Raw genomic sequence first — 26,489 nt, forward strand, 5'->3', positions numbered from 1 at the left:
GAACAAGCAAGGAAACAAAGGCCGAGCCCTAACCAGACTCAACGCTCAGGTTGAGCTCCTCTTGCTGCTCTGAGATGTGCTGCAGAGGGATTCCCGAGACCTGCTTTGCAAAGTTAGCCAGTTTTGTACCTTCGCCTGACCAAGTCTGTGTCCTTTTTGTAAAATTTGTCTCCTTTCTCTGCAGCAAATCACACTCCCTGAGCTCTCACCCTCTTCCTCTAATTTCTCTTTATCTTTCTGAACCCTTTTGATGTCAAAAGCCTGGTAGGGTGGCAAAGGCTTCTCACAGGATCCTGATCATCTTGAATGTCCCTCAGTAGTTGTGTTTCTTTGAACAGTGCTTTAAGAAGAAAATACAACTTCACAAATAGGTATCAAAACTTTAAACAGCCACTACCCTAGGTGGTAGGAAAATGAATTCCAAAGGAAATACAATGCATGCAATTGACACTCTCCAGGGCCACACGTCCCACAAGATGACTTCCTCTTTGTTAAGCCCACCAGGAAACACTCTCAGATGTCAGTGGATGCTGAAAAGTCTGCATATTTCAAGCTGTGAGTTTCCAAGTCAGGGTGGAGAACAGAGAGAGTGCCTGGATGAGGAAAACCAAATAGTCACCCATTGTTGCTTCTGCCACAGAGCTGGTGGGACAGTATGGTCGGTAAAACTACCAGCTCTGCCAGGCTTGAATCCCAGCTCAGCTATTTACTGGAGAAGTTACATAGTTTTTCTGCCCTAAAGTTTCTTCTATAAAATAGGGATTGTTTTGAGGGTTAGATTAGTCCACATGTAAAAATGTTTGAAATAGCACTCGATGCAGAATTAACCCTCAATAGGTATAAGTAGTGGAAGTAATATACAGGCTATTTAATATAGAGTCTTTTATTTATTTTTAAAGCTAACTACCTCTTGCCTTTAATCTGTGCAAATTCATCTTTTTACTTACTGTATAGATTGTGAAAACAAACAGCTGAGCTAGTGAATGTTAAAAACACCTAGTTTTATCTTTTATTCAACATCTAATTTATTCATTTATTCGTGTAAGAGATGTTTTTATGTGTTTAGGTGTCAGGCACCATGCTGAACAGAGGAACTACAAAGGTGAATCCGATACAGTTCCTGATAAAGAGCTGGTAGCCTGGTGTGTGATACAGACAGGATCAGATGAGAACAGCTAGGCATGAAAAGTACCAGATAAAGAAATGCCTGGGGTACCTCCAAGAGCCCGTGGGAAAGGCACCAAAAAAATGTGGAGCTGGTATGGTTGGGGAAGACCCCTTGGAACTGGTAGGAAGATGATTTTTTTTAAGATTTATTTATTTATTTGAAAATCAGAGTTACTCAGAGAAGGAGAGGCAGAGAAAGAGAGAGAGAGGGGTCTTCCATCCGCTGGTTCACTTTCCAATTGGCCTCAACGGTCAGAGTTGAGCCAATCCAAACTGAGGAGCCAGGAGCTTATCCTGGGTCTCCCACGTGGGTGCAGGGGCCCAAGGACTTGGGCCATCTTCTACTACTTTCCCAGGCTATAGCAGACAGCTGGATCAGAAGCAGAACACCCAAGACTCGAACCAGCGGCCATATGGGATGCTGACACTGTAGGTGGTGGCTTTACCTGCTACACCACAGCGCTGGCCCTGGGAGGATAATTCTTAAATTGTCCTGACGAATCTGTAGAAGATACTTGGGGAAGGGGTTATTCCAGGTGGAGGGACGAGAGTGAGCAGTGAGCACAGGGGCTAGGGAGCTCGGGGAATTTGGTGAACAATTACTTGTCATGGCTGTGGCTCAGCATGGGACAGGTAGGAGAGAAAACACAGGCAGATACCAGGTCATAAGGGGCCTATAGAACTGGGTTTTTGTTCTTAGAAAACTAGGAGCCACTAAAGGATTTCATTCAAGGCTGTATTCCAGAAAGGTTGTCCTGACTGCAGTGTGGAGCAGGGTGAGGCTGGAGCCAGGGAGAGGAGCAAACAGATCATAGCAATACGAGTGGTGGAAGCAAATAAGGTAATGATATTATCAGGATCTAGGGATGGATTGGTTGAGGGAGCTTAGGAACCGGGCCTGTGTCCCTCCCCTTGTTTACACTTCAATTAAATGGGAACTGCAAGAAGACACTGAGGGACAGAAGGGAATCAAAAAGACTCCTCCCTCTTCAGTATCCTGTGAAATGCAATGCCAAGTCCTTCCAAGTAGGAGCTACCACACAAAGTTTCTAGATTTCCACCTAAAGTGGAGTTTCCTCAGTGGTCCAAACAGTCCTGGGTGCCCTAGCTGGAGTGCCTTGTTTGGTTTTGCAAGCTGATCTGAAGCAGTGAAACTTCTGCCCTGCAGGGAAAGCTGTCTTGCTGTTCCTGCAGAGGCAGGGAAGGGTCTGTCCACTTTTAGGACTTTCCCCAGGAAAGGGGGGAGTTGGTGGTTTGAGGATGCTGCAAGGGAAGAAGGCAGATTCATAAAGAATGGGAAGACGCGGACAGGTGTCGACAAAGGATCTTACATAGAGGAGACATTGAAGATAGGAGAGGAGTTAAAGAGGAGGAAGCAAGAAGGCCTAAGGTAAGGGTTGACCTTAGAGAGAGAGAACCTCTAACTTGGGAAAGACACAGATGTCAGATGAAAAATACACAGAAAATTTGAGAATGGAGAGGAGGTATAATAAGTTTTTAGTTTTTCTAACAAGCAAAGCAGGGTGGTCTTAGAGTTGGAAGAGGGCTGTGGACTCTATGGAAGTGTTTAATCTTTGAAATAATTCCTGTAAGGACTATATAATAAAGGTCAATTAAAGATGGACATAATGGTTACTCAGTGGTGCAGAAAACCCCAATGGGACATAACTGAATAGGTTGATTTGCATTTAAGATAATGTATGCGGAGCAGGACGGCGTTTGGTACCAGACACGCTCAGAAGATGCTCCATCACCTCCGCTACCCTTTCCGTCTTGTCGTCCGTGGTAAACCCCAGCAACAAGGAATAGGAGCAGAGAAGGCAGATGGCTGCCGTGGTCTTCTTTGGGCTTGGGGTTGGCTTCCGTGGACATGCTGGGCGGACAAGAGGGAAGGGGGTCAAGATTAATAGGCAAGGGGCCTGCAACCTTTTCAGGGTGGGAAGGAAGTGAAGATGGAGTGGCTGATGGACTGTGAGGCTGAGAGAGCTCAGGGGACTGTGAGTTCCACTGAAGAAGATGAACAGATTCGTTGAGAGGATGGAGAGAAAAGGGCTTGTCGACCTGGAGCTGGGGAACTTCTGAAAGTCGATCAGGCATGGCTGAGCTTGTGACAACTTCAGTGGAGGAGGAATATGTGTTTTTGAAGTGTTGACACGCTGAGGAACCCTGAGATCAGAATGTGAGAAGTAATGAGGTGATTGGTGGAGATGGGAACAAGAAAGGGCGGCATCAGAGACATCAGGATAGAGAGAAGGGGAAGTCGGGGTCAAGTGCCGGAGATGACGTGGACAGATGATGTCAGTTTTTAAAAAGGGAGAGATTGTTAGGGAAAACTACGTCTGAGTAAGGCAGAGGGGAAAGGGAGGGGATATAATTCCCTGCCCTTCATAGTGAGTGGTCCATTTCAGTACAGAAGGACAGGTAAAATGGGCAGTGAAGAGTTTTCAAGAACAAGGCTAGAATTCACACTGGAGCAGGAAGTACTCCATGCACAGAGGCAGGCTCGGGCTGTGGGGCCCCACCTTACCCCCTGAGTCTAAGCTTTCCAGCTCTTCTGTGTTCTGAAGCTTTTTGGAAAGCCAGACTGTGATCCATTCTTTGATGCCCATTTATACGCTACACAAACAGATACCGATATGCACATAGATGCCCACATACATATACAAGTAGATACATAAATATATATATATATATATACACACAAATATAGATGCAAGCAATAGGTCTAAGATAGCAGAGGTGCCTATAAAGAGAAGCAGCCTTGTATTATTTGAGATTTGATTTATGTCATTCGCTGACATTGAATTTAGTGTATGTTTAGCGCCACGAGAATCTCAGTTTTTCTAGTCGTTTATAATTTTGCCATAGCATGGCTTTGATTCGGGTACAATAGAACAGTTAGGGATCCAAGGCTCTCTCTCTCTTCAAGGAGGTTAAAAAGCCCTAAAATTCTTTGAACAGTAATGTGAGGCCACATTGTTCCTTAATCTGGCAGGGATGCTTTTAAACAATTTGGTCATTTCCTTATGTCAGCCCCCATTTCCTTGACTTTCAAAAGGACTTCTTCCCCAAGCCAGTTTTGCAAATCCCTGAATTCATTAGTACCATCTGTTTTGTCATCTCTCCACGAAAGTTCTGAGAAGTATACTTGGCAACATGCATTTTCTTACTTCACTAGAGTTATTGAGAGAAGAGCAAAACCATGCTCTGGAATGTGAGTGGAGGCAGGGATGGCTCTGGGGTGCTGAGCCATGACCATGAACTCAGTTCTGGACCTCAGTGAAATTGTAAGACCCCTCACGTCAGGCCCCTGCAGGTGGCTTGGGACTTACCGAAACCAGCAGTCGTTAAACCCTTAAATGCCAAGGGTTTCCCTAAGCACTACTTGGTAGAAGAATTAAGTTGCTGTTGCTTTTCTGCTGTGCGTAATGGATTTTGATTCTGTCCTAGCAGTTTGCCTGAGGCTGATTAAAACAATGACTTCAGTTTTTCTGATTTCGTTTCAGCTTGCTGCAGTGACCTTTAAAAACTGATTTCTCAGTACTGAACGGCCAAGCTTTCCTCAGCCAGCCTTGCTCCCTCCCTCCCTCTTCTACCTGCAAGCATGTGTGCACACATACACCCACCCCAATATTACATACACCGAGGGGTTCCTGCGTAAATGAATGACTCCCGAGTGATCACTTCCTAAAGTGTCAAAAATGCTTGACACAAAACTTATAGATCCTCTGATCCTCCTAACAGAGGAGAGAATCTGTATCCTGATGTAATTACCTGCTATCCATCTATATATGTATGTCCATATGTATGCGATCTACAATTCAATATATGAATTAATATTTAATTCTCTGCTGCTGCCACTGATTTCTACTGACCAGAGAATACTGTTTAATGTAACTGATAATATGCTCATTTATTGGAATTCTGGCCAAAACTGTGCTTAGATGAAAAGCAGACAGATACTACAGTAATTTCCACTCACACAATTCTTCTATTTTTGAAATTCATCTATTGTAATGTCTGTTTGATGGATATAACCTTACATTCAGGTTCAAGATATGGCTCATGTAGTTAAAGGGGTCCAGATGGTGTGTAACTCTGACTGTATCTGACTCTCAGTAGAATGGCGTCACACTTAGGTGATTTGCTCTTTTCCCAGTCTAAGTCCATGATTATATATAGTCAAATAAAAGCTTCTCTTTTATCAACATGTTATCAAAAGGTATATTGAAGTGGAAATAATGATTCGGAAGAAATATTCAGCATCACTGACCTTGGAGTAGAAGCAGTGTTCTGTCTTGTTTTGAGTAACGTGTTCCTTGCGATATGGAATCCCTTGAATATGATGATAAGGAAGTGGTCCCTGGGCTCTTGGGCTCCATCCTTGGCCACAGAGGCCTTTGTCTTAGAATCTTAAAGACCTCCATCGTCTCTGAACCTGGACCTTCACCCACATTTCCTCTCTGCTTGATTCCCCTTTTCTCTCCACCCTTGACCCACTTTATTTCCTTCTGTATCTGGAACCTGGTGGGAGTATTGTTAATTCTCCAATCCTTCCCGTTCCACCCATGAAGGGAGAGGAGAACTCTGACCTTGGATGTGACAGGGCAGAGGCAGAGGCGTCCTTCACAGGGGTCCTGCACAGGGTGACTACGTAAGAGGCCATCGAGCACGTCCTGACGCACAAGTCTGCTCACAAGTCTGCCCCTCATAATTTTTAGGCTAAAAGAGTTAATTCCCTTCCCACTGGTGGGTTGTGGTCTAGGACACCTCCTTCTGTGGGTTGCTTCTTCATCACAGCTGGGGAGCGAAGGGAAGACCCATCCTGCCACACCTAGGCGAAGCTCCTGCACTCTGTTTATACCCTATACCCGCACGCCAGCCTCTGCTTCCACAGGCGTGGGTGGCAGACAGGGAGAGGCTAAGGATTGAGGTGTCACTTTTGGGTGGAGTCTCAGTATTGCTCCTTGGAGTAGCAACTCTAAGAAGTCAGCCGGCTCAGTGACTGGATGTTTAGGAGCATTCACACAGACACAGAGACAAAACTGTAGTGAAAGCAGCAGCACTTCAGGGACGTGTTCTGTGAGAATAATTCCTCCAGAACGTAATCCAGTTGGTGGCCTCTAAGCTCCTTTCCCAAAAATGTTCCGGAAGGCCCGCATCCTCTAGCTCATCTGTGCCCATTGTTCTCTTCGGGGAACTCCATCCTCCATGTCTGGTTCTGGCTCTCGCCCAGTCTTCAGATTCCCTTCTTCCCGCCCACCCATTTCCTTGGACTTACTTGAGCTGTGGACACAGATATTAGTTCCCCTTTTCTTTTTCTGATCCACGGAACTGAAGGCCAGCTCTGCTCTCCCTTCACCCTTAACTACCACAGCAAACCCAGAGACAAGTCCGAGCTGGCACGTCCGCTCCAAGCCTCACCCCCAAAACTCCCCTTGTCTGAGAAGCTGGATTAGCAGCCGATATACTTAAAGCCTCATAAAAACAAGTAGGAAATTGAGCACCTGCTGTGGTATATAGACTTTGCCGTAATTTGAAAATGTCTTCTGGACCATTAAAACTACCACACCTTACCATATAGTCTTGATTTACTAGAAACTCTTTTGCTATTCATCCATGCATTTGTCACTCTCTCCATTTCTCTAAGCTTTGGGATACACAATCCAATTACAGTTGGAGGTCTGTAATTTTCACATGAAGCAGGAATTCTTTGGCAAAAATGGATAGTGGGTGCTGTTTGCAATTAAGGCACCAGGTGGAGCATGCGAGTTTAAAGGGAACTGACGTCTGCTCGTAACAGCTCATTTAACTCAAGAAAATTGAAAATAATCTGAACCAAATTTATTTTTATTAGTTTCATCCAAAATAGAGAAATATACAACAATATAACACTTTTTATAAGTATAAGTGAAGTCTCAGATAGTGTTTTAAAAAGGAGATCAAAACTGGAACAAATTGTGGTTTTGTTTTTTTTTTTTTTCTTTTCAGTAGATGCTCCAAACACCATAGCCATAGAGGAAAGTAAAGGAGGTAGCAATTTCAGAGACCCGCTAGGCAGAAAAGTTAGAGGTAGACCTCAGACTGTTTCGATGATGGTGATTAAGAAGATTTAATTTAATAGGTGAGAAAGAGAAAAAGTCACTGTCTTTTTTTTTGCCAATTTCCAATTTGTTATAAACTTAAGACTCAGTGTGCAGAGCTGCTAGACTTGCCTCCTCCTCTTCACCTGCTTTAGTGAACTGTGTAGCAAGGGGTGGAGTGTACTTGAGGACTCCATGACTTCTTCATGGTGCTCACAGCAGAACGTTCAGCCATAGCCAGCCTGTCGGATGGAACCGTGTTCTTGGCTGCCATCCTCTTATGCTGTGATGGTGGTGGACATAAAAGGTGGCAGGGAAGAACAAAGTGGGAAACTTCTGGACTAGTGAATTTATAGCACATGGAGGAGGGAAGGGTTTGTTACGTGTGATTTCATAGCTAGTGCTTGCAGGAATATGTGGAGCTATGCTAATTGTTGATTCCACATTTTTACGGGGATGTAAGAATGGTACCTGGTACATTTTTTTCAGCCTGTTTTCATTTGTATATCCGTGACTGTATATGCTTTCATAGCCACCCGTGAGAGAGAGAGACTAGTTGTGAGTGAGTATATTGCTGAATGAAGGAAACTGAGATATTGCCTGTGAATGGGTTTGCGGGATGCCACACACCACATCACTCACAGCTCTGAGTTGGATCCAGAGTAGGGCCCAGAGCTCTTAAGTTTGAGGCTAATACTTCCCCTTTGCATTACTTTCAGTTCATGAGTTCATGAAGGGAATTACGGGAAGGCCTATTTGACCTTGAATTCATTTTATACCTTAAGGAACTATATTTTGGCATACCAAAGTGGATCGTTACTGATTAGCAACCAAATTTTGAAAATACTTGGTGATCAATACCTCCAAGAGAAAGTCTCACATATGTACATAAAAGTATGCTTATAAAAATGTATCTCTTGATATATTTCTAGTAGTATAAAAAATTGGAAGCTAAATGTTATAGGTCTGGGTAAATGAGTTGGTCCATAGTCATAAGTTACAATATTACCCAGTGCATAAAGTGACTGGACTATGTAGGTAGATAGTTTAAAAAGTCATAATGTTGGGGCAAGCACTATGGTGTAGAAGGTTAAGCTGCTGCCTTCAGTGCTGGTATCGCATGTGAGTGCTGGTTCAAGTTCTAGCTGCTTCACTTGCAATCCGGCTCCCTGCTGATGCTCCTGGGAAAGCAGCAGAAGATGGCCTAAGTCCTTGAGCCCCTGCCACCCATGTGGGAGACCTGGAAGAAGCCCCTGGTTCCAGGTCCTGACCTATCCTTGGCCATTTGGGGAGAGAATCAGTGGATGGAAGATCTCTCTCTCTCTCTCTCTCTCCCTTTCTCTCCCCCTCTCCCCTTCTCCCGCTCTCCCTCCCTGCCTCCCTCCCCCTTCTCTTTCTCTCTCTCTGCCTTTCAAACAAATAAATACATCTTTTTTAAAAAACAAAAGTCCTAATGTTGAGTGCAAAAAGCAAATTTTCAGGATGAAACCTACATTATGGTATCATTTTTATAATTAACCATGCAGAACCTATATATTGCTCATATGCATATGACCAGTATTTTAGAATGGACTGGGGGATACTCATCAAACAGTGGTCATCTCATCAGAAGAGAATGGGGTGGGACAAGGGTCATGAAGGGATTTCAGATAAGCAAATAGAATAAACTATAAATGATGATCAATTATTTGGCATTTATGAAAATATTCCACTGAGGATTGTATGCCTGACACTGAGATGAAAAAGGTAGGAGATGTTTATTCCTGGAAGTTTGGAGCTGTCCTTTAAGAAAAGTAAATCTACTTGCATGTGTTAGATGGGCCCATTTGGTAACACTCCTCACGTGGCAACAGGGAGACTCAGATTCTGGAGGTCTCTATTCCCAGATAGATCCACAGAGACACAGAGAGCTTGTGGGCCTGGACTGGACTTGCTTTTCCTGTCTCTGTTTCCAAAGTCTTTGGACACGTCGTGGGATAAGGCTGTGAACATCCTCATTGCCCACTTTCTGCTGTGTTACTTCCTGTCTTGCTGCTACTTCCTGTCTCCTGCTACCTTTGTAGGCATGAAAGGATGCATACCCGAAGACCCTATCATGTGCAGGATGGTGAAAAATACTGCTTGGAGGACGATTTGGTCAATCTGGAGGCTCTGGATGAGGTACTGGACATTTAGTGGACAACTCTTGTTGAGCATTTGTTTTACGTGAATGGTATGAACTTCCTTTTGTCAACCTTGTTCTCCCAAGGTCATTTGGAAGTTTAGCTGTTGGTATAGCCAAGGGGTGATGCTCAGGGAGCAGTTGTTTGCTGGGACTACAATCCCATGTTATGATCATGTATAGTTCCTAGAATGGAAAAGACAACAGGACTTGTATTTTTTGTTGTTGTTGTTGTTAAACCCTCTGTATCCTAAGCCTTGCTAGATTCTCTCAGCTGAAATTATTTTCTGTTTAATAAAAAATTTCAGTTAACCCTTAAGATAGTTGGTTGTCCTTCATGAAGAGCCGCTTCATGTAGGGAAATAGTGAAGTTAATATGGCTTGAATTTTAAATTTGAAGGCTGTGATAATCGCATTTAAAGTATGCATGTTTAATAGAGCTGTTAATTGCACTGGCCTTGCTTCTGCTGACTGTAACTCTGGGGACCTTTAGCTTCAATGCCAGAATCAGTAACATGTCATAAAAGCCTTCAATTCAGTGTTCCTGCCACCTAGATTTTAAGTGTAATGCTTTCAGAAATGAAGTTAATCTTTTGTCTGGATTATCAATAGGAACAGCCCAAGAAATCAAATTCTACATAGAACATTTTGATCGGGTGAGGCATTTTTTTTTTTTTTACAGTAACAAATGAAACCTTTGTTGAAGATCTCAATGCCCTTCAGCATGTCCCAATTCTTTCAGTATATTCCTAAATTTTTTTCTTTCAAGATAAGTATCTGTATCATTTTAGATATTTTGGTATATCAGGGTCACTGTACGATTTACATAGGCTAATCTTTGAGAGAAATAAATTCCTGCAAGAATAAATTCGTTGTCATTTTTAGACTCTCTCGCTTGATTAGAAATGTTGAGCCCGGTATCATTTGTGCTCCTCGTAGGATACAATTGTTCATCAGCTGCAGAAGCGCTATGCAGACTTGCTGATTTACACATATGTTGGAGACATCTTAATTGCCTTAAACCCCTTCCAGAATCTAAGTATATACTCTCCACAGGTAAGGGACGCTTGAAGAGCATACTGCTCCTTGTTAGGAACTCAAAGAACACAAGGGCAAAGGGCAGGGAGGAAAAAGTGAGAATAAAATCATGCCACCCCGGAGGAGTAGGCTGCAAAGAACAGAAAATAATGCGGTAGAACTGGGGGTAACTTTAGAAGGCAACTGAGACAATAATAGCTAATGATGAGTGACCACTTCCTACAGGCCAGGCCCTGGGTCACAGCCCTGGAGACAGGTGCCAAGAGGAAGGCCAGTTGGCAGACAAGGAGACTTAGCAGAAGTTAACAGAGAAGTTAACTCATTTTCACAAGTTCATGAAACCAATACATGCAGCTCTAGGATTTGAACTCTAACTCCAGACTCCAGAGCCTGTGCCCCAACTCTAGAGCTGATGCACCACGTCCCCTAATAGGTGGTTAAGTCTTGGTTTCATGAGCAACAGATGATGGAACAACAGACAGTCCAGGAGTTCTCTTCAAAGTGTTTATATTTTTCTTCAGTTTTCCAGGCTTTATCATGGGGTGAAACGTGCCTCAAATCCCCCCCACATATTTGCATCAGCCGATGCTGCTTACCAGTGCATGGTTACTTTCAGCAAAGACCAGGTAAGGACTCCCCTTCCTCTCCTAACAAGGCCCACGGTAAGACAGACTGTGTCTTCTCTTCAGCCCATAAGTCTTTCTGAAACCCTCACATTCGCTTGCTGATGCTGAACTAAGGAAATGGGTAATGAACCTGCAATACTGATAAAGCCCTAGGAGCGCCAGAATGCAAAAACCCTTTCCAAGAAATGAGTAACACTCACATCAAGACCATGCGTCTCCTTTGATAAAATGTAATAAAGCTATTTCAAATATGAATATAATGAGAACAGAGAGCAAGTACAACCTGATTACATGGCAAAAATTGTAATGAAAACAGGATGTAGGAGCTGGCACTTGGTGCCGCTTGATACACCCACATCCCATAATAGGGAACCTGGATTTGAATCCTGGCTCTACTCTCCATTCTAGCTTCCTGCTAAAGTGCACCCTCAGAGATAGTAGATGGTAACCCAAGTGGCTGTGTCCCTGCCACTCATGTGGGAAACCTGGATTGAGTTCCCAGCTCCCAGTTTTGTCCTAATCCAGTCCTAGTTGTTGTGGGCATTTTGGATGAACCCGCACAGGATAGATAGATCTCTGTCTGTATCTCTATCTCTCTCTGCCTCTCAAATATATAACATTTCAGTTTCTGAAATTACTAGAAAACCAGAATATAGAAGGCATAATTGAAATTCCTTCCCATTAAGGTCTCCGAGTTTTCTGATCTTTTTTATATGAAGTTGTACATGGGTGCACTGTGTACCCCACCATATAATTGCTGAGAAATTATGAAGTATTGGGTAAGACTGAATAAAGTTTAAACTCAATGCAAGTTAACCATACACTTTGCTCATATATTTTGGTCTCTCTAATGAGTGACCCCCATCAGGAAGCTGTCTAGTGGTCCCACCTCAAACAGCCTTGTTAGCTGTAGCCTCCAGGTGTGGTTGAATGGGGCTCCTTGTGAATTCCAGAAGATCCTCCCATCCCTCCCATCATTCAGGATATTCTCAGGTCTTTAGGGCTCTGTGCCATGAACCAGAGATAATGACTAAATATGTAATTTGTATTATTCACACCCCCTAATTTTCTCTTTCCATAAGGTATGCCTAGAGATGAATGATAAAACAATCAACAATATGAGTACCATTAAGAAATAGCCAAGAGATGTGAGCAGGTCACAAAAAACAAAATACAATTGACCTGAAGCCTTTGGAAAGATGCCCAACCTCACTCATAATACAAAAAATGCAAGGAGGTATCATTCTTTCCTATCAGACTGGCCAAAACCCAGAGGGCTCTGTTGGTGATGCTGTAGGGGAGCAGGCACTTTTTTGTATTGGTGCAGTCCTCAGGAAAGCATATGGTAGGATCTACCAAATCTACTAATGTATCCCCATCCCTAGAAATTTATTCTGCAGATGATCCTGCATGTAGATATAATGGCCTGTGTGGAGGGTCATTCATCGCAATACTGTTTATAATAAAAGAGAAAAACCTCTGGTAGGGGGTTGGTTAAGGAGATGCTGTCACATCTATGCAGTGTAAACACAAGCAGTTGTACCAAAGCCTGATGCAGCTCTCCCCGAATAGGAGAGGAAAGACCCCGCCGAGAAATGGCTCAGTGAAATGTGAAGGTGTATAATGGATGTTTCTGTGAAAACCACAGCTGAACACACGCGTCGTTTCTGTGCTGTTCTCCACTTGCCACCCCCTTTTTCTTTGTCAGTGCATCGTCATCAGCGGAGAAAGTGGCTCTGGGAAGACAGAAAGCGCCCACCTGATTGTTCAGCACTTGACTTTCTTGGGAAAGGTATTGCCTGACCTACTTTACGGAGGATGGCTAGAAGTTCCTGCATAGAGAGTAGCTGTGTATTTTGAAAATGATGTGTGCTGCTTCTTATTAGCGGTCATATAAAAACATTCCATCTTTCTTAGGTTTGCCTCCTGGTAGTGAGGTCTCTTAGGATGGCAGCACACCATCCTTCTTCCACATGGGGAGGAAAATAATGCCAGCATGGGTTTGCTAGATTATCAGCAATTAACTTTTTGTGTTTGCAATGTAATAGAGGCATTTAGCCATTAAGTATTAAAAGTGGTTTAATACTAGGACAGGATCAGAGACAGCCACGATGGTGATTAAAGGGATGGGATATAAAAAGTTGAGGGCCATGAAAATTTTCAGCAAGGTAAAACGGACATTGAATGAATGACTTCAAACATAGACTGGTGGTTAGTTATACTAAGATATAGTGTACTATGTGATTAAAAAAGAATTTAAGGAATATTTAAATTATATTTTTGAAGTTTTAGTCAGTTTTTTAAAATTTAATGTAGTTCATAGATAAAATTTTAAGAATGGCATGATATTCCCTTCTTCCCTCCCTCCCACCTTCTCTTGCTCTTCCCCCTACCCTACTTCCTCTCCCTTTTTTTCTTGTTTTAGTTTTTGAGATAACATATTTTAAATTTACATTATAGTAAAAAGGCTTTATGCTTTGCCAAATAAGTTTAACAAGTGAAAAGCAAAAAGACCCAATTTAGTGGGAATATAGACAATGTCTATCAACAATAATTGAATAGAAAAATGACCATTCCACCAACATACAGCAAATTTTAAAGTAATCACAGATCATTAAAACTATAGTAGTATAACATTCTTAACCATTGGTTTGACAAAGGTATAAAGACCAAGTTTCACAAAACTATTTTTGCAGCAATACTGAATACATTTCTTTCTTTCTTTTTTTCTTTCTTTCTTTCTTTCTTTCTTTCTTTCTTTCTTTCTTTCTTCTTTTTTGATTTTTTCTTCTTTTTTTTAATCTTGGCTCTCACATATAAGGGAGAATATGCAGTCTTTGTCTTTCTGTGTAAGGAATATTTTATAGATAGAATTTGTTAAATATTATAACGAGTAAGAAAAGTTATAGGATCTCTATTTAAAATTCTTTCTAAAGTGTTTAGGTCTTTAATATGTCAATGATTTTAAATGAAGTGCAGCTAGATTTCAAAACTGCTGTCCCAGTCTAGCCTAAGCTAATTCATTTGCACTTGGGTTGTTGCTCATCTGAGAAGGATGCTGATGGTTGGTGCTCATTCCCCCAAGTGGAGCTCTTCATATAGGACAGTGTGCACTTTGGTGGGCAAAGGAGGGGTGCTGGAGTTGTAGTTCTGGTGGCTCTCTTGACTGTTCTCTGTTTACCATAGGCCAACAACCAGACCTTGAGAGAGAAGATTCTGCAGGTGAACCCCCTGGTGGAAGCCTTTGGGAACGCATGCACTGTCATCAATGACAACTCCAGCCGTTTTGGCAAATATCTGGAGATGATGTTTACACCAACCGGAGTCGTGATGGGGGCAAGGATCTCTGAATATCTCCTTGAAAAATCCAGAGTTATAAAACAGGCAGCGTAGGTGCCCCAATTTATTATTCTGGTTTTGCTCTGCAGTATAAACTGGGATGCAGTATAAAGTAGGAATTCTAATGGTTCCATTTCCACCCCTGTTCTTAGGATTCCCGCAACCTTCAAGAGTAAGGAATTACTTAAGCACAGGATACTAAGGGGGAGGGTACATAAAGTTGGAGTGGGAGTGTTTTAGGGATAGATATGCCTGCAGGTGTATCAGGTACAATTTAACAGCATTGCAAACACTTGGAAAAATCACTAGTTAGTTCTTTTAAAATTAAACTTATCAAAGTAAAAGCACTGAGACTATTCTACACGTTAGTATTTACCCTGGGTTGGAAGAGAGATAAAATAACAATTATTCTGTTTTAAGAAGAATAGTATATGGGACTGGCACTGTGGCACAGTGGGTTAAAGCCCTGGCCTGAAGTGCAGGCATCCCATATGGGTTCTGGTTCTAGTCCCGGCTGCTCCTCTTCCCATCCAGCTCTCTGCTATGGTCTGGGAAAGCAGTAGAAGATGGCCCAAGTCCTTGGGCCCCTGCACCTACATGGGAGACCTGGAAGGAGCTCTTGGCTCCTGGCTTCGGATGGGTGCAGCTCCAGCCATTGCAGCCATTTGGGGAGTGAACCAGCGGATGGAAATGGCCATTTAATGGTAATCCTCCACAGCCAGGCCAAGTGTCAGATGGTGGCTGCTGCCTCTGCACAGGCCCGCCAGTGACTCCAGTGAGCACAGCCCCACCGCCCACCCACCATGGCAGGCAGAGTGGACAGTGAGAGAGAGAGAGACAGAGAGAAAGGTCTTCCTTCTCCGTTGGCTCACCCCCCAATGGCCGCCGCGGCTGGCGTGCTGCAGCTGGCGCACTGCGCTGATCCAAAGGCAGGAGCCAGGTGCTTCTCCTGCTCTCCCACAGGGTGCAGGGCCCAAGCACTTGGGCCATCCTCCACTGCACTCCCAGGCCACAGCAGAGAGCTGGCCTGGAAGAGGGGCAACCGGGACAGGATCTGGCGCTCCAACCGGGACTAGAACCCGGTGTGCCGGCGCCGCAGGTGGAGGATTAGCCTATTGAACCGCGGCGCCAGCCTAGCAATGCCTTTCACACATCTGTGTTGAGGGATGGTAATTGAAAAGTGCCAGTCTGTTGTAACTAACACCTTGATGAAAAAGCAATGACAGTAGATTAGAAACTGTCCACACTCCCAGATGTGTTGGCCATATCACTGGCCATTCAGTGTTTGCGCGTGTCCCTTCCGTCCCTTCTGCCAACCAGGGAGCGTGCCCACCTCAGTTCTGGAACCAACTCCGCTCCCTCCCCTGCTGCGTGTGGTAAGCCCCTTCCGGTGCTGGCTGCAGTTGAACAGGTTTGTCAGATCTCCCAAACCTAGGCCTTCACTCTCTCTGAAGCAGCAAAGCTTTCTTCTAGAAGGCCTAGGGCACAGACACGTGGATGTGGGGACTGGAATAACCCTGGCCACTGCTTGAAAATGTTCATCCGTAAAATTCCCTTCAGCTCATAGTAAAGCTCAGTGTGCTTAGTAACGGAGCGTGTGACAATTACCATGCGCATCCTATCACCATTATTACTCTACAATGGGGATGTAGCATATTTTATTGCCTGAAAATGCAAATTTGCTATGGAATAATATTTTGCACAAAAAGAAAATGTTGTAAATTATTTGGGGTGGAGAAGCCCAGGATATGTTGTAAATAAAAATCCTTCCCCCCTTTCTTTTCTCAGAGGAGAGAAAAATTTTCACATATTTTACTATATTTATGCTGGTCTTTATCACCAAAAGAAGCTTTCTGAGTTCAGGCTTCCCGAGGAAAAACCTCCCAGGTAAATATCGGGGATTTTCATTGTTAATTTTTAATGAATGTACAATTAGCAAGTGACAAACTCACAAGTAATTGGAGCTGTTTTCCTTACTAGAAACTCATGGCCCATTTAACGGAAATACCCAGGATGAGGTGGCAGGTGCTACGTCTCCCCATTTGAATTTTCTTTTTTTTTTTTTTTTGCATTTTCTATAAGCTTCAAAAGCTCAATTGTAGCCATTTTACTTAGCTAGGGGTATCTTCATTCTCCCAAGGTCTCAGACTGTAAAGGAAAAGCCATTGCAAAGAAGGAACTTGCCAAGGGGCAGCCCTGGCATTGGAGGTGCCATTTTCCAAGTCAGCACTCATGGTGTTTGGTGATGTCCATTTCTTTTAGGTACATCGCTGATGAAACTGGAAGCGTGATGCACGACATCACTTCCAAGGAGTCTTACCGAAGACAATTTGAAGCAATTCAGCATTGCTTCAGGATTATAGGGTTCACTGACAAGGTAAGTGATCATTAAGAGAGAAAGAAAAAAAAAAAAAGTACTAAGAATGAAAAGAGTGGAGATGTGCATGTTTTAACTTGGGGCAGCATGCTTGCTATGAGCTCCTCCTACTCAAGTCATGGTCCAAGGACCAGAAACATGGCCACCACCTGAGAGCTTATTAGAAATGCAGACTCTTAGGTCCACCTAAGAATGACTGAATCAGAATCTGCCTTTGACAAGATGCCCAGGTGAACATAAGGTAGGAGAAGCGTTGTTGTAAGGATCATGTGCCTATGAACTGTTGTCATTGTCATCCGCTGACCATGGCTAGAATAACAAGCACCTAAACAATACTGCCCTTTTGGAGTTGGTCCTTCCAACCATTAAAGTGAGTTGCGAAGAGGAGTATGGGAAGATGTAGGTTCCACTCAAGTCACGGGAATTTATGAATACAAGTTGCCCTTTGTGCTCCTTGACAAATTAATTAAAACCCTTCCACTTTCTTGCAGTCACTTCCTTCTCCACAGGACACAGTTGCATATTATTCACAATAGCTCTAAGTGCTGTACTACTCTTATCATACTAGATTCAGGCTGTCTCTATTAAATATATGCAGGGATGACAGACTATTTATAACCCTAGGCTCAAATATTATTCTGTGATACATTATGTCATAGTGTCTGGGCTTCATATGCCATCAATTTTGCAAAATATATAGCTGCTTTAGCTTTTCCAACAAAGGAGGTAAATGACTAGGAGGTGGTTGAGAGTGTTAAATCTTCTGGGATTAGATTACGGAATATTCTGGTTACCCTGGGACAGCCACTCGGATAAAGGATGACTTCTGTAATCCAATGCGTTTGGCTAGCCCTTCCCTCCCCAGCATGGTTGTTCTTAGTCATAATCATACCTTTCCTTTTTCTTGCCAGCTGTTAATTTTCTTTGCCAGCCTCCCACAGACTTTAAACTGACAAGACAGTGGAAAATCCCAAAGGTCAGATAAAAATAGAAATAGTTTTCCCTTGGATCCTTAGAGAAGAGCAATGGCTCCTTGAAGGAGAGCAATTAAACAGGCTCCAGCATAAAGGTCCTGGATGGTTATTACCTTACAGAGCTGATTTGTATCAAAGGAAGAGTCAAAAGGTGGTAGAGATGGCAGCAAAGCCACTGAAAGTCACATAGGTCACATCAAAGTGTCCAGGAACCTTAGAGGTCATGCCGTAGGATTAATAATATTTTACTTTCAATGAAAACAAAGATGGCTCTAGATTAACTGGACAAAAATTGGTCTTAGCCTTACAGGAAGTTATATAGTAGTATTGTCTAATAATAGAAATGTACTGCTAATCATAAAACAGATGCTATCTGCTTTAAGACAACAAAATTTTGAAAGGGAAGAAATCCAGTGTGTCAAGTGTGTGTCCTTAAAGTGAGCCATCTCTAACCCCTGTTGGGGGGAATACAATAGGAACACAGCAGGATGGAAGAGTATATGAATGGACGTGAGAACAAGCCTAAAAGCTGGCGAACCTCTCAAGGCTGTGCCAGACTGATACATGAAGAACCAGAATGTAGTGGTCTGCATATGTGCATGTCTTCGCCATGTCCCCACATCCATTCATACTGAAAACAAACCAGCGTTTGTCCATTAGCAACTTTGGCAACGGAAGGAAAAGGTTGGATCTCATCTCTCTGACTCCAAATTTTGTGGCTATCTAAGGAATCTTCAGAAAGTTCATGGAAATGTATATTCTGAAAAAGCTCTCATGGATTTCAACTTTTTGTTTCAAAATAAACTTATTTTTTAATCCCATTTTCCACCAACTTTTTGAAGTCCTCTCATGTCTCTGCAGATAACCTGTTTTGCTGAATTAACTGAGTTGTCTTTCTGTTTGCAGACAAAAAGTAGCATGTCGGACTTTAGACATTAGTTAAATGTAGTCAGGCAGTAGTTGCCAAGTAACTGATAGAACAGAACTTTCTTGTAAGTTTTTCTGGCAGATTTTTCTAGACACGGCTTCAGCGTACTGGCCAATTCAATCAAAATTATGTTTCCTGTCTTTTCTTTTTTTAAATTTATTTGACAGGTTGAGTTATAGACAGTGAGAAAGAGAGATAGAGAGAAAGGTCTTCCTTCCGTTGGTTCACCCCCCAAATGGCCACTACAGCTGGTGCTGTGCCGATCCAAAGCCAGGAGCCAAGTGCTTCTTCCTGGTCTCCCATGCGGGTGCAGGGCCCAAGCACTTGGGCCATCCTCCACTGCCTTCCTGGGCCACAGCAGAGAGCTGGACTGGAAGAGAAGCAACCGGGACTAGAATCTGGCAACTATATGGGATGCCGGTGCCTCAGGTGGAGGGTTAACCAAGTGAGCCACGGCCCCGGCCCCATCCTGTCTTTTCTTATAATGTCACCGGTTCCCTGAAGGAACCCCTTTGGTTTCTCCCAAATCCTTACAGCAACATTATGAGTGGCAAATCTTAGTATGGACCCTGGAGGATGGATTTTAATTCTGGGACACAAGCCAAAAGTGTCTGAAAGAACACTTGACCCTGAGTTTATTGTAGAGAAACATCCCAGGAAGAAGGAGTCTCCCACTAATGATAGGGCTCCTTATGGAAATTGGGGGAGTTAACTTTAAACCTATTGTGAACATAAGTGTTTTTTGATTCCTGTTTCTGGAGCCAAACCATATTGTTTGTTTACCATTATGCTTGTCTTGCTGGTGTAGCAATGATCATAACATTAAATAATTTGAGTTTTGGATGGTTTCTATTTAATACTACATGAAAGTTTATGTGACAGCCCAGACTGGACATTCCTTGCAGATCCCTGGATGCAGAGTTTAGAGAGGAACCTTTGAGGTCAGGGTGCAGAGTCTTCTCCTTCTTCACAATAGATTATGAATGAAGAAAGTAATACTGAAGAGAGACTGAATGTAACCTGGGGGCCCTTGAGAATTTCCAGTATGCAAATGGCAGACTATGTGAAGCCATTGAATTTTTTTTAAAGATTTATTTTATTTTATTTGAAAGGCAGAGTTACAGAGAGGCAGGGAGAGGGAGAAGGAGGGAGAGAGAAAAGAGAGAAGAGAGAGAAGAGAGAGAGAGAAAGTCTTCCATCTGCTGGTTCACCCCCGAAATGGCCTTAATGGCCGGAACTGCATCTATCCGGAGCCAGGAGCCAAGAGCTTCTTCCGGGTCTCCCACGCGGGTGCAGGGGCCCAAGGTCTTGGGCCATCTTCTACTGCTTTCCCAAGCAAAAGAGGGAGCTGGATCAGAAGTGGAGTAGCCAGTACTCAAACCGGTGCCGTATGGGATGCCAGCACTGTAGGTGGTGGCTTTACTCACTAGGCCACAGCGCCAGCTCCACCATTGTCTTTTAAGATGCCAAATGCTATGAACCTTTGCGAAAAGAAACTGGGTATGGGTGTTGGGACAGAGCCTGCAGGTGAAGGCCTTTTACCTTGTCCTAATGGAGTATTTAGGGCAGAACTGGTGACAACCTAAAGGGACTTACAGAAAAGGAAAAAAGGTGATGTGAGCCTGGGTAGGGAAGTAAATGCCTAGGGAGGTGGAGGAGAGACAGCGACCTGGGAGCCAGGTCAGGGTGATTTCCTTAGATCTGCAGTAGCTGACAGAGAAAACCAAGCTGTTGCCTGGCTTTCACCTTGGCCCCAACCCCATCTCTGTACGGCACACTGACATCATGAGAAAAGGAGAACAGAAGCAGAGAACATACATTCCTACGGTGGGGCGTTGGTGGAGACATTGAGCCGAGACCATGGAGTTACAATAATCATGATGAGATTTCTTGTTGGGGGAAGGCAGTTCCATTTATCGCCTAGGAAGCTGGAAAGTGGTAGGGAATAAAAGGAGAGAGCAGCATAGTGAGAAAGAGAAGGCAGAGAGCATGGGAGAGGCGCCACAGCTAGAGATGAGGGAAGAACAAATGGGCAAGGTGAGGAAGGTGAAAAAGAAACCCTCCAGGCTGTTGGTGGAGAGAAATCGGATCATGAAGTTTTGGAGATGGAAGAGTATCCCATGGGTGGACACAAAACTGATTCAACTCTACCGTGACTGTTTAGGTGAGGTTTTGACCTGAGCACAGAGATGGATGTAGGCTCCTCGGTTAGAAAAGAAGAACTGATTAAACCCTGAGTAGGGCTAAAGGAGTCAGGTGGGGAGAAGATCCCAGAAATAAAGCCTAGGGAAGCACCCAAAGCTAGTAACTCCCTAGTAAGGGGAGTGTACCCCCTGCCTCGTAATCTCACTGAACCAAGGTAGGAGGCCCTTCCTACCACGACCTTTTTTTTTTTTTTTTTTTTTGACAGGCAGAATTAGACAGTGAGAGAGAGAGAGACAGAGAAAAAGGTCTTCCTTCCGTTGGTTCACCCCCCAGATGGCTGCTACGGCCAGCGCGATGCGCTGATCTGAAGCCAGGAGCCAGGCAATTCCTCCTGGTCTCCCATGCGGGTGCAGGACCCAAGCACTTGGGCCATCCTCCACTGCCCTCCTGGGCCACAGCCGAGAGCTGGACTGGAAAAAGAGCAACTGGGACTAGTACCTGGCACCCCAACCGGGACTAGAACCTGGAGTGCCGGTGCCGCAGGCGGAGGATTAGCCAAGTGGGCTGTGGCACCGGCCTCTACCATGAGCTTTTGTGACTCACAGTGCTTGTACCTGTAAGTCTTCACTCAAGGTCATGGGCAGTTTTCCGCTTTAAATGGCTGCCTGGCATCACAATGAAAAGGATATTGCCAGAGAAGCAGTGGGGCAAGATGCTGGTCTTGAGGGTATGCCCTCTGACAGCTGTTTCCTTTGGGAATGATCCCAGTGCTGCAATGCCTGGAAGCCTTCATTTGGGAGGTTTTGTTTCTTGTAATGTAATGCGTGAGGAATGTGTGTTCATGTTTTAATTAGAGGAAATACTTGTTTTTTTTTTAAGAGTACTGAGTGTGTTAGATAACCTCTTGAGATAACCGGATATAGAAATCGCAGCTTGTAGAGCTCACTGCTAGGGAGCCCGTTGGACCCTGTAGGATCTGTCTCTGGGGCAGGTGCTGATGCATTCAGCGAGACTCGCCCCGTATTGATCAAGGTAATGAGGCGCTGTCATGTTAAATCCAGGCAAGCCCCGGAGAACCCACTTGGTAGCTGTTCTCCTTAGCCACTTTTAAGTTGTGTGATTAAACAGTGATTCTTGAAGTTAGAAACATGACATGTTACCTTTGATTTAGAAGTTGGGAGAACAATATTTATCTACGGTAGAAGCCCAGCTTAAAATCATCATTTGTCTTTGTAGCATTATCGGGTGTCCAGCAGATGTCACTATTACAGTCTGTGTTCAGTTCTTTGGCTTTACTGAGAAATGTTTACAGGAAGGCTCAGTTTGGGGGACGATGTTTTATCAATGGTCTAGTGACAGTTACTATTAGTTATTGCTATGTACAGTACTAAATCAAGTACTGTACTGTACAATACTGCCAGAGTATTTTTATAGGAGTGCTTTTCTCTATGAGTATAAAATGTAGAAATTTCCTGGTTATTTATTTCATTGTTTCATATGTGGAAAATCTGAGGATTTTTTTAAAGATTTATTTTATTTATATGAAAGGCAGAGTGACAGAAAAAGAAGAGAGAAAGAAAGAGAGAGAGCAAGTATGAGTGTCTTCTACCTCCTGGTTCACTCCCCAAATGTCTGCAACAGCCATGGATGGCAGGGCCCCAAGTATTTGGGTCATCTTCTCCTGCCTCCCAGGTTCAGTAGCAGGGAACTGGATCAGAAGCAGAGTATCCGGGACTCGAACTGACATTCCAGTAGGGGATACTGGTGTTAGGAGCAGTGGCTTAACCTACTGTGCCACTACGCTGGCCCTGAAAATCTAAATTTTTAAATAAACAAATAAATATACTTTATTTTCATACCATTATTACTACTTACGTATTCAACCTTCAATATAAAAATAGAACTTAGGGGCTGGCGCTGAGGTATAGCGGGTAAAGCTGCTGTTTGCAGTGCCGGCATCCCATATGGGCGCTGGTTCAAGTCTTGGCTGCTTCACTTCCGATCCAGCTCTCTGCTATGGCCTAGGAAAGCAGTAGAAGATGGCCCAAGTGCTTGGGGCCCTGCACCCGTGTGGGAGATCCAGAGGAAACTCCTGGCTCCTGGCTTCGGATTGGCGCAGCTCCTGCCATATGACCAACTGGGGAGTGAACCAGTGGATGGAAGACCTCTCTCTCTCTTTCTCTGCCTCTCCTTCTTTCCCTGTGTAACTCTGACTTTCAAGTAAATAAATAAATCTTAAAAATAGGACTTAAAGGCGTGTGAACTGCTTTCATTCATGTTTCTGAATAAACCAATATTTTGGATTTTTCCCTGTGACAACAGCTCATTCCCCGGGTATCCTATAGCTCAATTGCATTCTATTTTTTTATATTTATTTATTTATTTATTTATTTAAGGAGCAGAGATGGTGGGGGGGAGGGAGAGAGAGAGGTTTTCTATCTGCTGGCTCACTCCCTAAATGGCTGCAATGGCCTGAGCCGAGCCAATCCAAAGCCAATAGCCAGGAGCTTCTTCTAGGTCTTCCATGTGGGTGCAGGGGCCCAAGGATTTGGGTCATCTTCTACTACTTTCCTAGGCCATAGCAGAGAGCTGGATCAGAAGTGGAGCAGCCAGGACTCGAACTGGTGCCCATATGGGATGCCAGCACTGTAGGCGGCAGCTTTACCCTCTATGCCACAGGACTGGCCCCCAGTTGCTTTCGGACACTATCTACCTGAAGTTAGTGTCAAATCCCACAGGACTCCCCCTCCCCCCTTTCAGACACCAGTCACAAGTCCCAGGCCTCCTATACTTCTCACTGACTAGCTCTCCACTAGGGGCTCCCATGACCCCTCCTTGGGTTTGATAATTTGCTAGAATGGCTCATAGAATTCAGGAAAACACTTGATTTACTGATGTCTGGTTTCCTAGAAATATCTCATTGGAAAAAATGCACAGGGCAAGGCATGTTGGAAAGAGCTGAGAACTTCCATGCTTTCTGGGCACACCACCCTCCCAGCATCCCAGAACACATAATGCAAAGGTTTCACTCCTTGTGCGTAATCTGACGACTAACTCAGGCTCCAGCCCCCTGCCCCTCTAGAGGTTAGCAGGGTGGGAAGTGAGAGTTCCCATCTTCTAATCATATAGTTGGTTCCTTTGGCAACCAGCCTCCATCCTGAATCTACCTAGAGGCCCCCCAAGAGTCACCTTCTTAGCATCAACTCACATATGGTTGAAAAGGACTTGCTGCACCTAACAAAAAACTCCTGTCACCCCATCACAGAGACAGTTACAAGGGCTTAGAAGCTCCAGGGACAGGGACTGGGGACAAAGACCCAATTTATATTTCTTATTATATCACAGGTAAATTCTTGTGACTCTTTCAAAATATTCTCTGATTTTGTTCATAACAATGTACTCCATCATTTAAGTTCAAAATGATCTGATGAGTCATCAGTAAATGTTCTCACAGCTAATTCATAAAAGATACATTCAAAAGAGGTTCAGGGAGCATCTCCTCTTTTGCTTTGAAGAAAGGACCTTATCTGTATTTGGGAACTGGTATTCATTAGGGTAAAAGCTAAAGAACAAAGATCAGGTGTCTCTTGCATAACCATTCCAAGGCAAGAGGTTCAGTTTACAAAGCCACCCCGCTGCCTGGGATTATGGGCCGGAAGCAGCATCCTCTTGAACGGCGTGGTTGAGCTGGGTTGCTAGAGTTCCAGCCAGCCAGAGTAAGAAAGCAAGCTTGCAGGAGGCAGGTGCTCTGCCCAGAAGTCTGTACTTAGAAACGGCCTACATCATTCTGCTGGCTCCATTGTTAAAATTCAATTACATAGCCACCCTGACTGCTGGGGAGCTGGGAAATCTGTCCGACTGTGTACCCAAGAAAAGGGGGAAAATGCACCCAAGTGGACACCTAGCAATTTCTACCACAGAGCTAGTGGTTCACTGAATTTGAGTGACCAGGATCTTCTAACATGGTTCTTGGTGTCCTGTCTAGGAGGTGTACTCAGTATACAGGATCCTGGCTGGAATTCTGAATATTGGAAACATTGAGTTTGCAGCCATCTCCTCTCAGCATCAGACTGACAAAAGTGAGGTGCCTGATGCCGAAGCTTTGGAAAACGGTAATTGACGCTTAGGTAGCCGAAGTCTGAGTTTCTTTCACTTGGGTCATTTGTGAAGACACTCTAGAACACAGGGCAGCGGATCCTCGTCCTGCTCCTGGCTCTGGGTGTTCTCACTGAGCAGTGCCCCTGGAACATCAGCGTTCCTCCTGGAAGCTGCAAGTGGGTTTCTGCAGAAAAGAGCTCCATGGCAGACAACCGTGGGCAGTGGTTCTCAACCTTGGCTGCTTTTGAAAATCATCTACACATTAAAAATATATTATTTATGTATTTGTGGGGTCGGAACCCATTCAGAATCCAGAGACTGCATCTGCAGGAGGGAAAGCAGACACCTGTTCACTGTTTAAGTTCCGCAGGTAATTATGCTGGCCTAAGGAGTGAGAATCCTCAGCTATAAAACACAAGCAAGCTGATTTCTCTAAAGTCTTTGTGCTCAGCGGCAGTGCTGTTCAGGGCCCTTAACAGACTAATGTACTCTGTGGCTCTAGGAGTGGAATGCGATCTGTAGCTCTTCTTCCAACTTACTTGCCAAAACACTGCCTGCCGCCTCTTCTTAGGTCAAGCAGCCCCAAAGAACTTTCTGGAAGGTTAGGGCTCTGCTTGATTGTCTCTGACTCTGAGGCACCCAGCACTGAATAAACACTGACTGACTGTGGGCGTGGCCCCATGCTCCAGTGTCCTCCCTGCTCTTCGTTCCAGCTGCCTCTGTTCTGGGCATCAGTCCGGAAGAGCTGCAGGAAGCCCTGACCTCCCACTGCGTGGTCACCCGCGGCGAGACCATCGTCCGCGCCAACACTGTCGACAGGGCTGCCGATGTCCGCGACGCCATGGCCAAAGCCCTGTACGGGAGGCTGTTCAGCTGGATTGTGAATCGCATCAATACGCTCCTGCAGCCGGACAAAAACATATGGCAAGTTCACCCCGGGAGCAGAGGCCTCGGGAGAGCTGTCGTCAGCCTCAGTGTCTCTCGGAGTCTGCAACAGAAGCATCTGGTCCTCTCTGGGGCTTTCTTTAGCAACACTCTGAGGCCTTCTCCTGGAAAAGATGCAACGGGGCTGTTAAACACAATGTGCTCCTGCCTGAGAGGGGATAGTGATGGAGCCGCTCAAGTATAGGGTTTAAGAGAATAGGCTTGGGGGCCAGCAGGGGGGCCCAGCGGTTAAGCTGCTCTACTTCTGATCCAGCTCCCTGCTAATGTGCCTGAGAAAGCAGCAAAAGATGGCCCAAGTGCTTAGACCCCTGCACCCACATGTGAGACCCGGGTGGAGTTCCATGCTCCTGGCTTTGGCTAGTTGTAGCCATTTAGGGAATGTACCAGCAGATGGAAGATCTGTCTCTCCCTCTCTCTCTCTGTAACTTTGCAGTTCAAGTAAATAAATGCACTTTATCAGAGAGAGAGGGAGAATAGGCTTGGCTGAGAGCTGGACAAACGGGTTGCATCCAAGATATGTAGCTTGATCAGTTGCACATTCTAAGTCACTGCCTTCCCATCTGTAAGATGGGAGCAATGGTAACCTTATGGTGTCATTGGTAGAGTCA

At 44.4% G+C, this 26,489-nt stretch overlaps 1 protein-coding gene across 1 annotated transcript in view; it reads left to right on the top strand.

Annotated features, from left to right (window-relative positions):
• MYO3B (myosin IIIB) overlaps positions 1–26,489 on the top strand; it is a 331,588-nt gene that overhangs the window by 179,967 nt on the left and 125,132 nt on the right. The window contains exons 10-18 of the mRNA XM_062196326.1: positions 9,314–9,410; positions 10,351–10,467; positions 10,971–11,075; positions 12,784–12,867; positions 14,262–14,464; positions 16,203–16,301; positions 16,677–16,791; positions 24,824–24,950; positions 25,650–25,860. Of these exons, the coding sequence (XP_062052310.1) occupies positions 9,314–9,410; positions 10,351–10,467; positions 10,971–11,075; positions 12,784–12,867; positions 14,262–14,464; positions 16,203–16,301; positions 16,677–16,791; positions 24,824–24,950; positions 25,650–25,860 (1,158 nt within the window). The remainder of the gene's footprint in view (positions 1–9,313; positions 9,411–10,350; positions 10,468–10,970; positions 11,076–12,783; positions 12,868–14,261; positions 14,465–16,202; positions 16,302–16,676; positions 16,792–24,823; positions 24,951–25,649; positions 25,861–26,489) is intronic.

The sequence above is a fragment of the Lepus europaeus genome, chromosome 1, assembly GCF_033115175.1.
Source record: "Lepus europaeus isolate LE1 chromosome 1, mLepTim1.pri, whole genome shotgun sequence".
NCBI classification, from domain to species: Eukaryota; Metazoa; Chordata; class Mammalia; order Lagomorpha; family Leporidae; genus Lepus; species Lepus europaeus.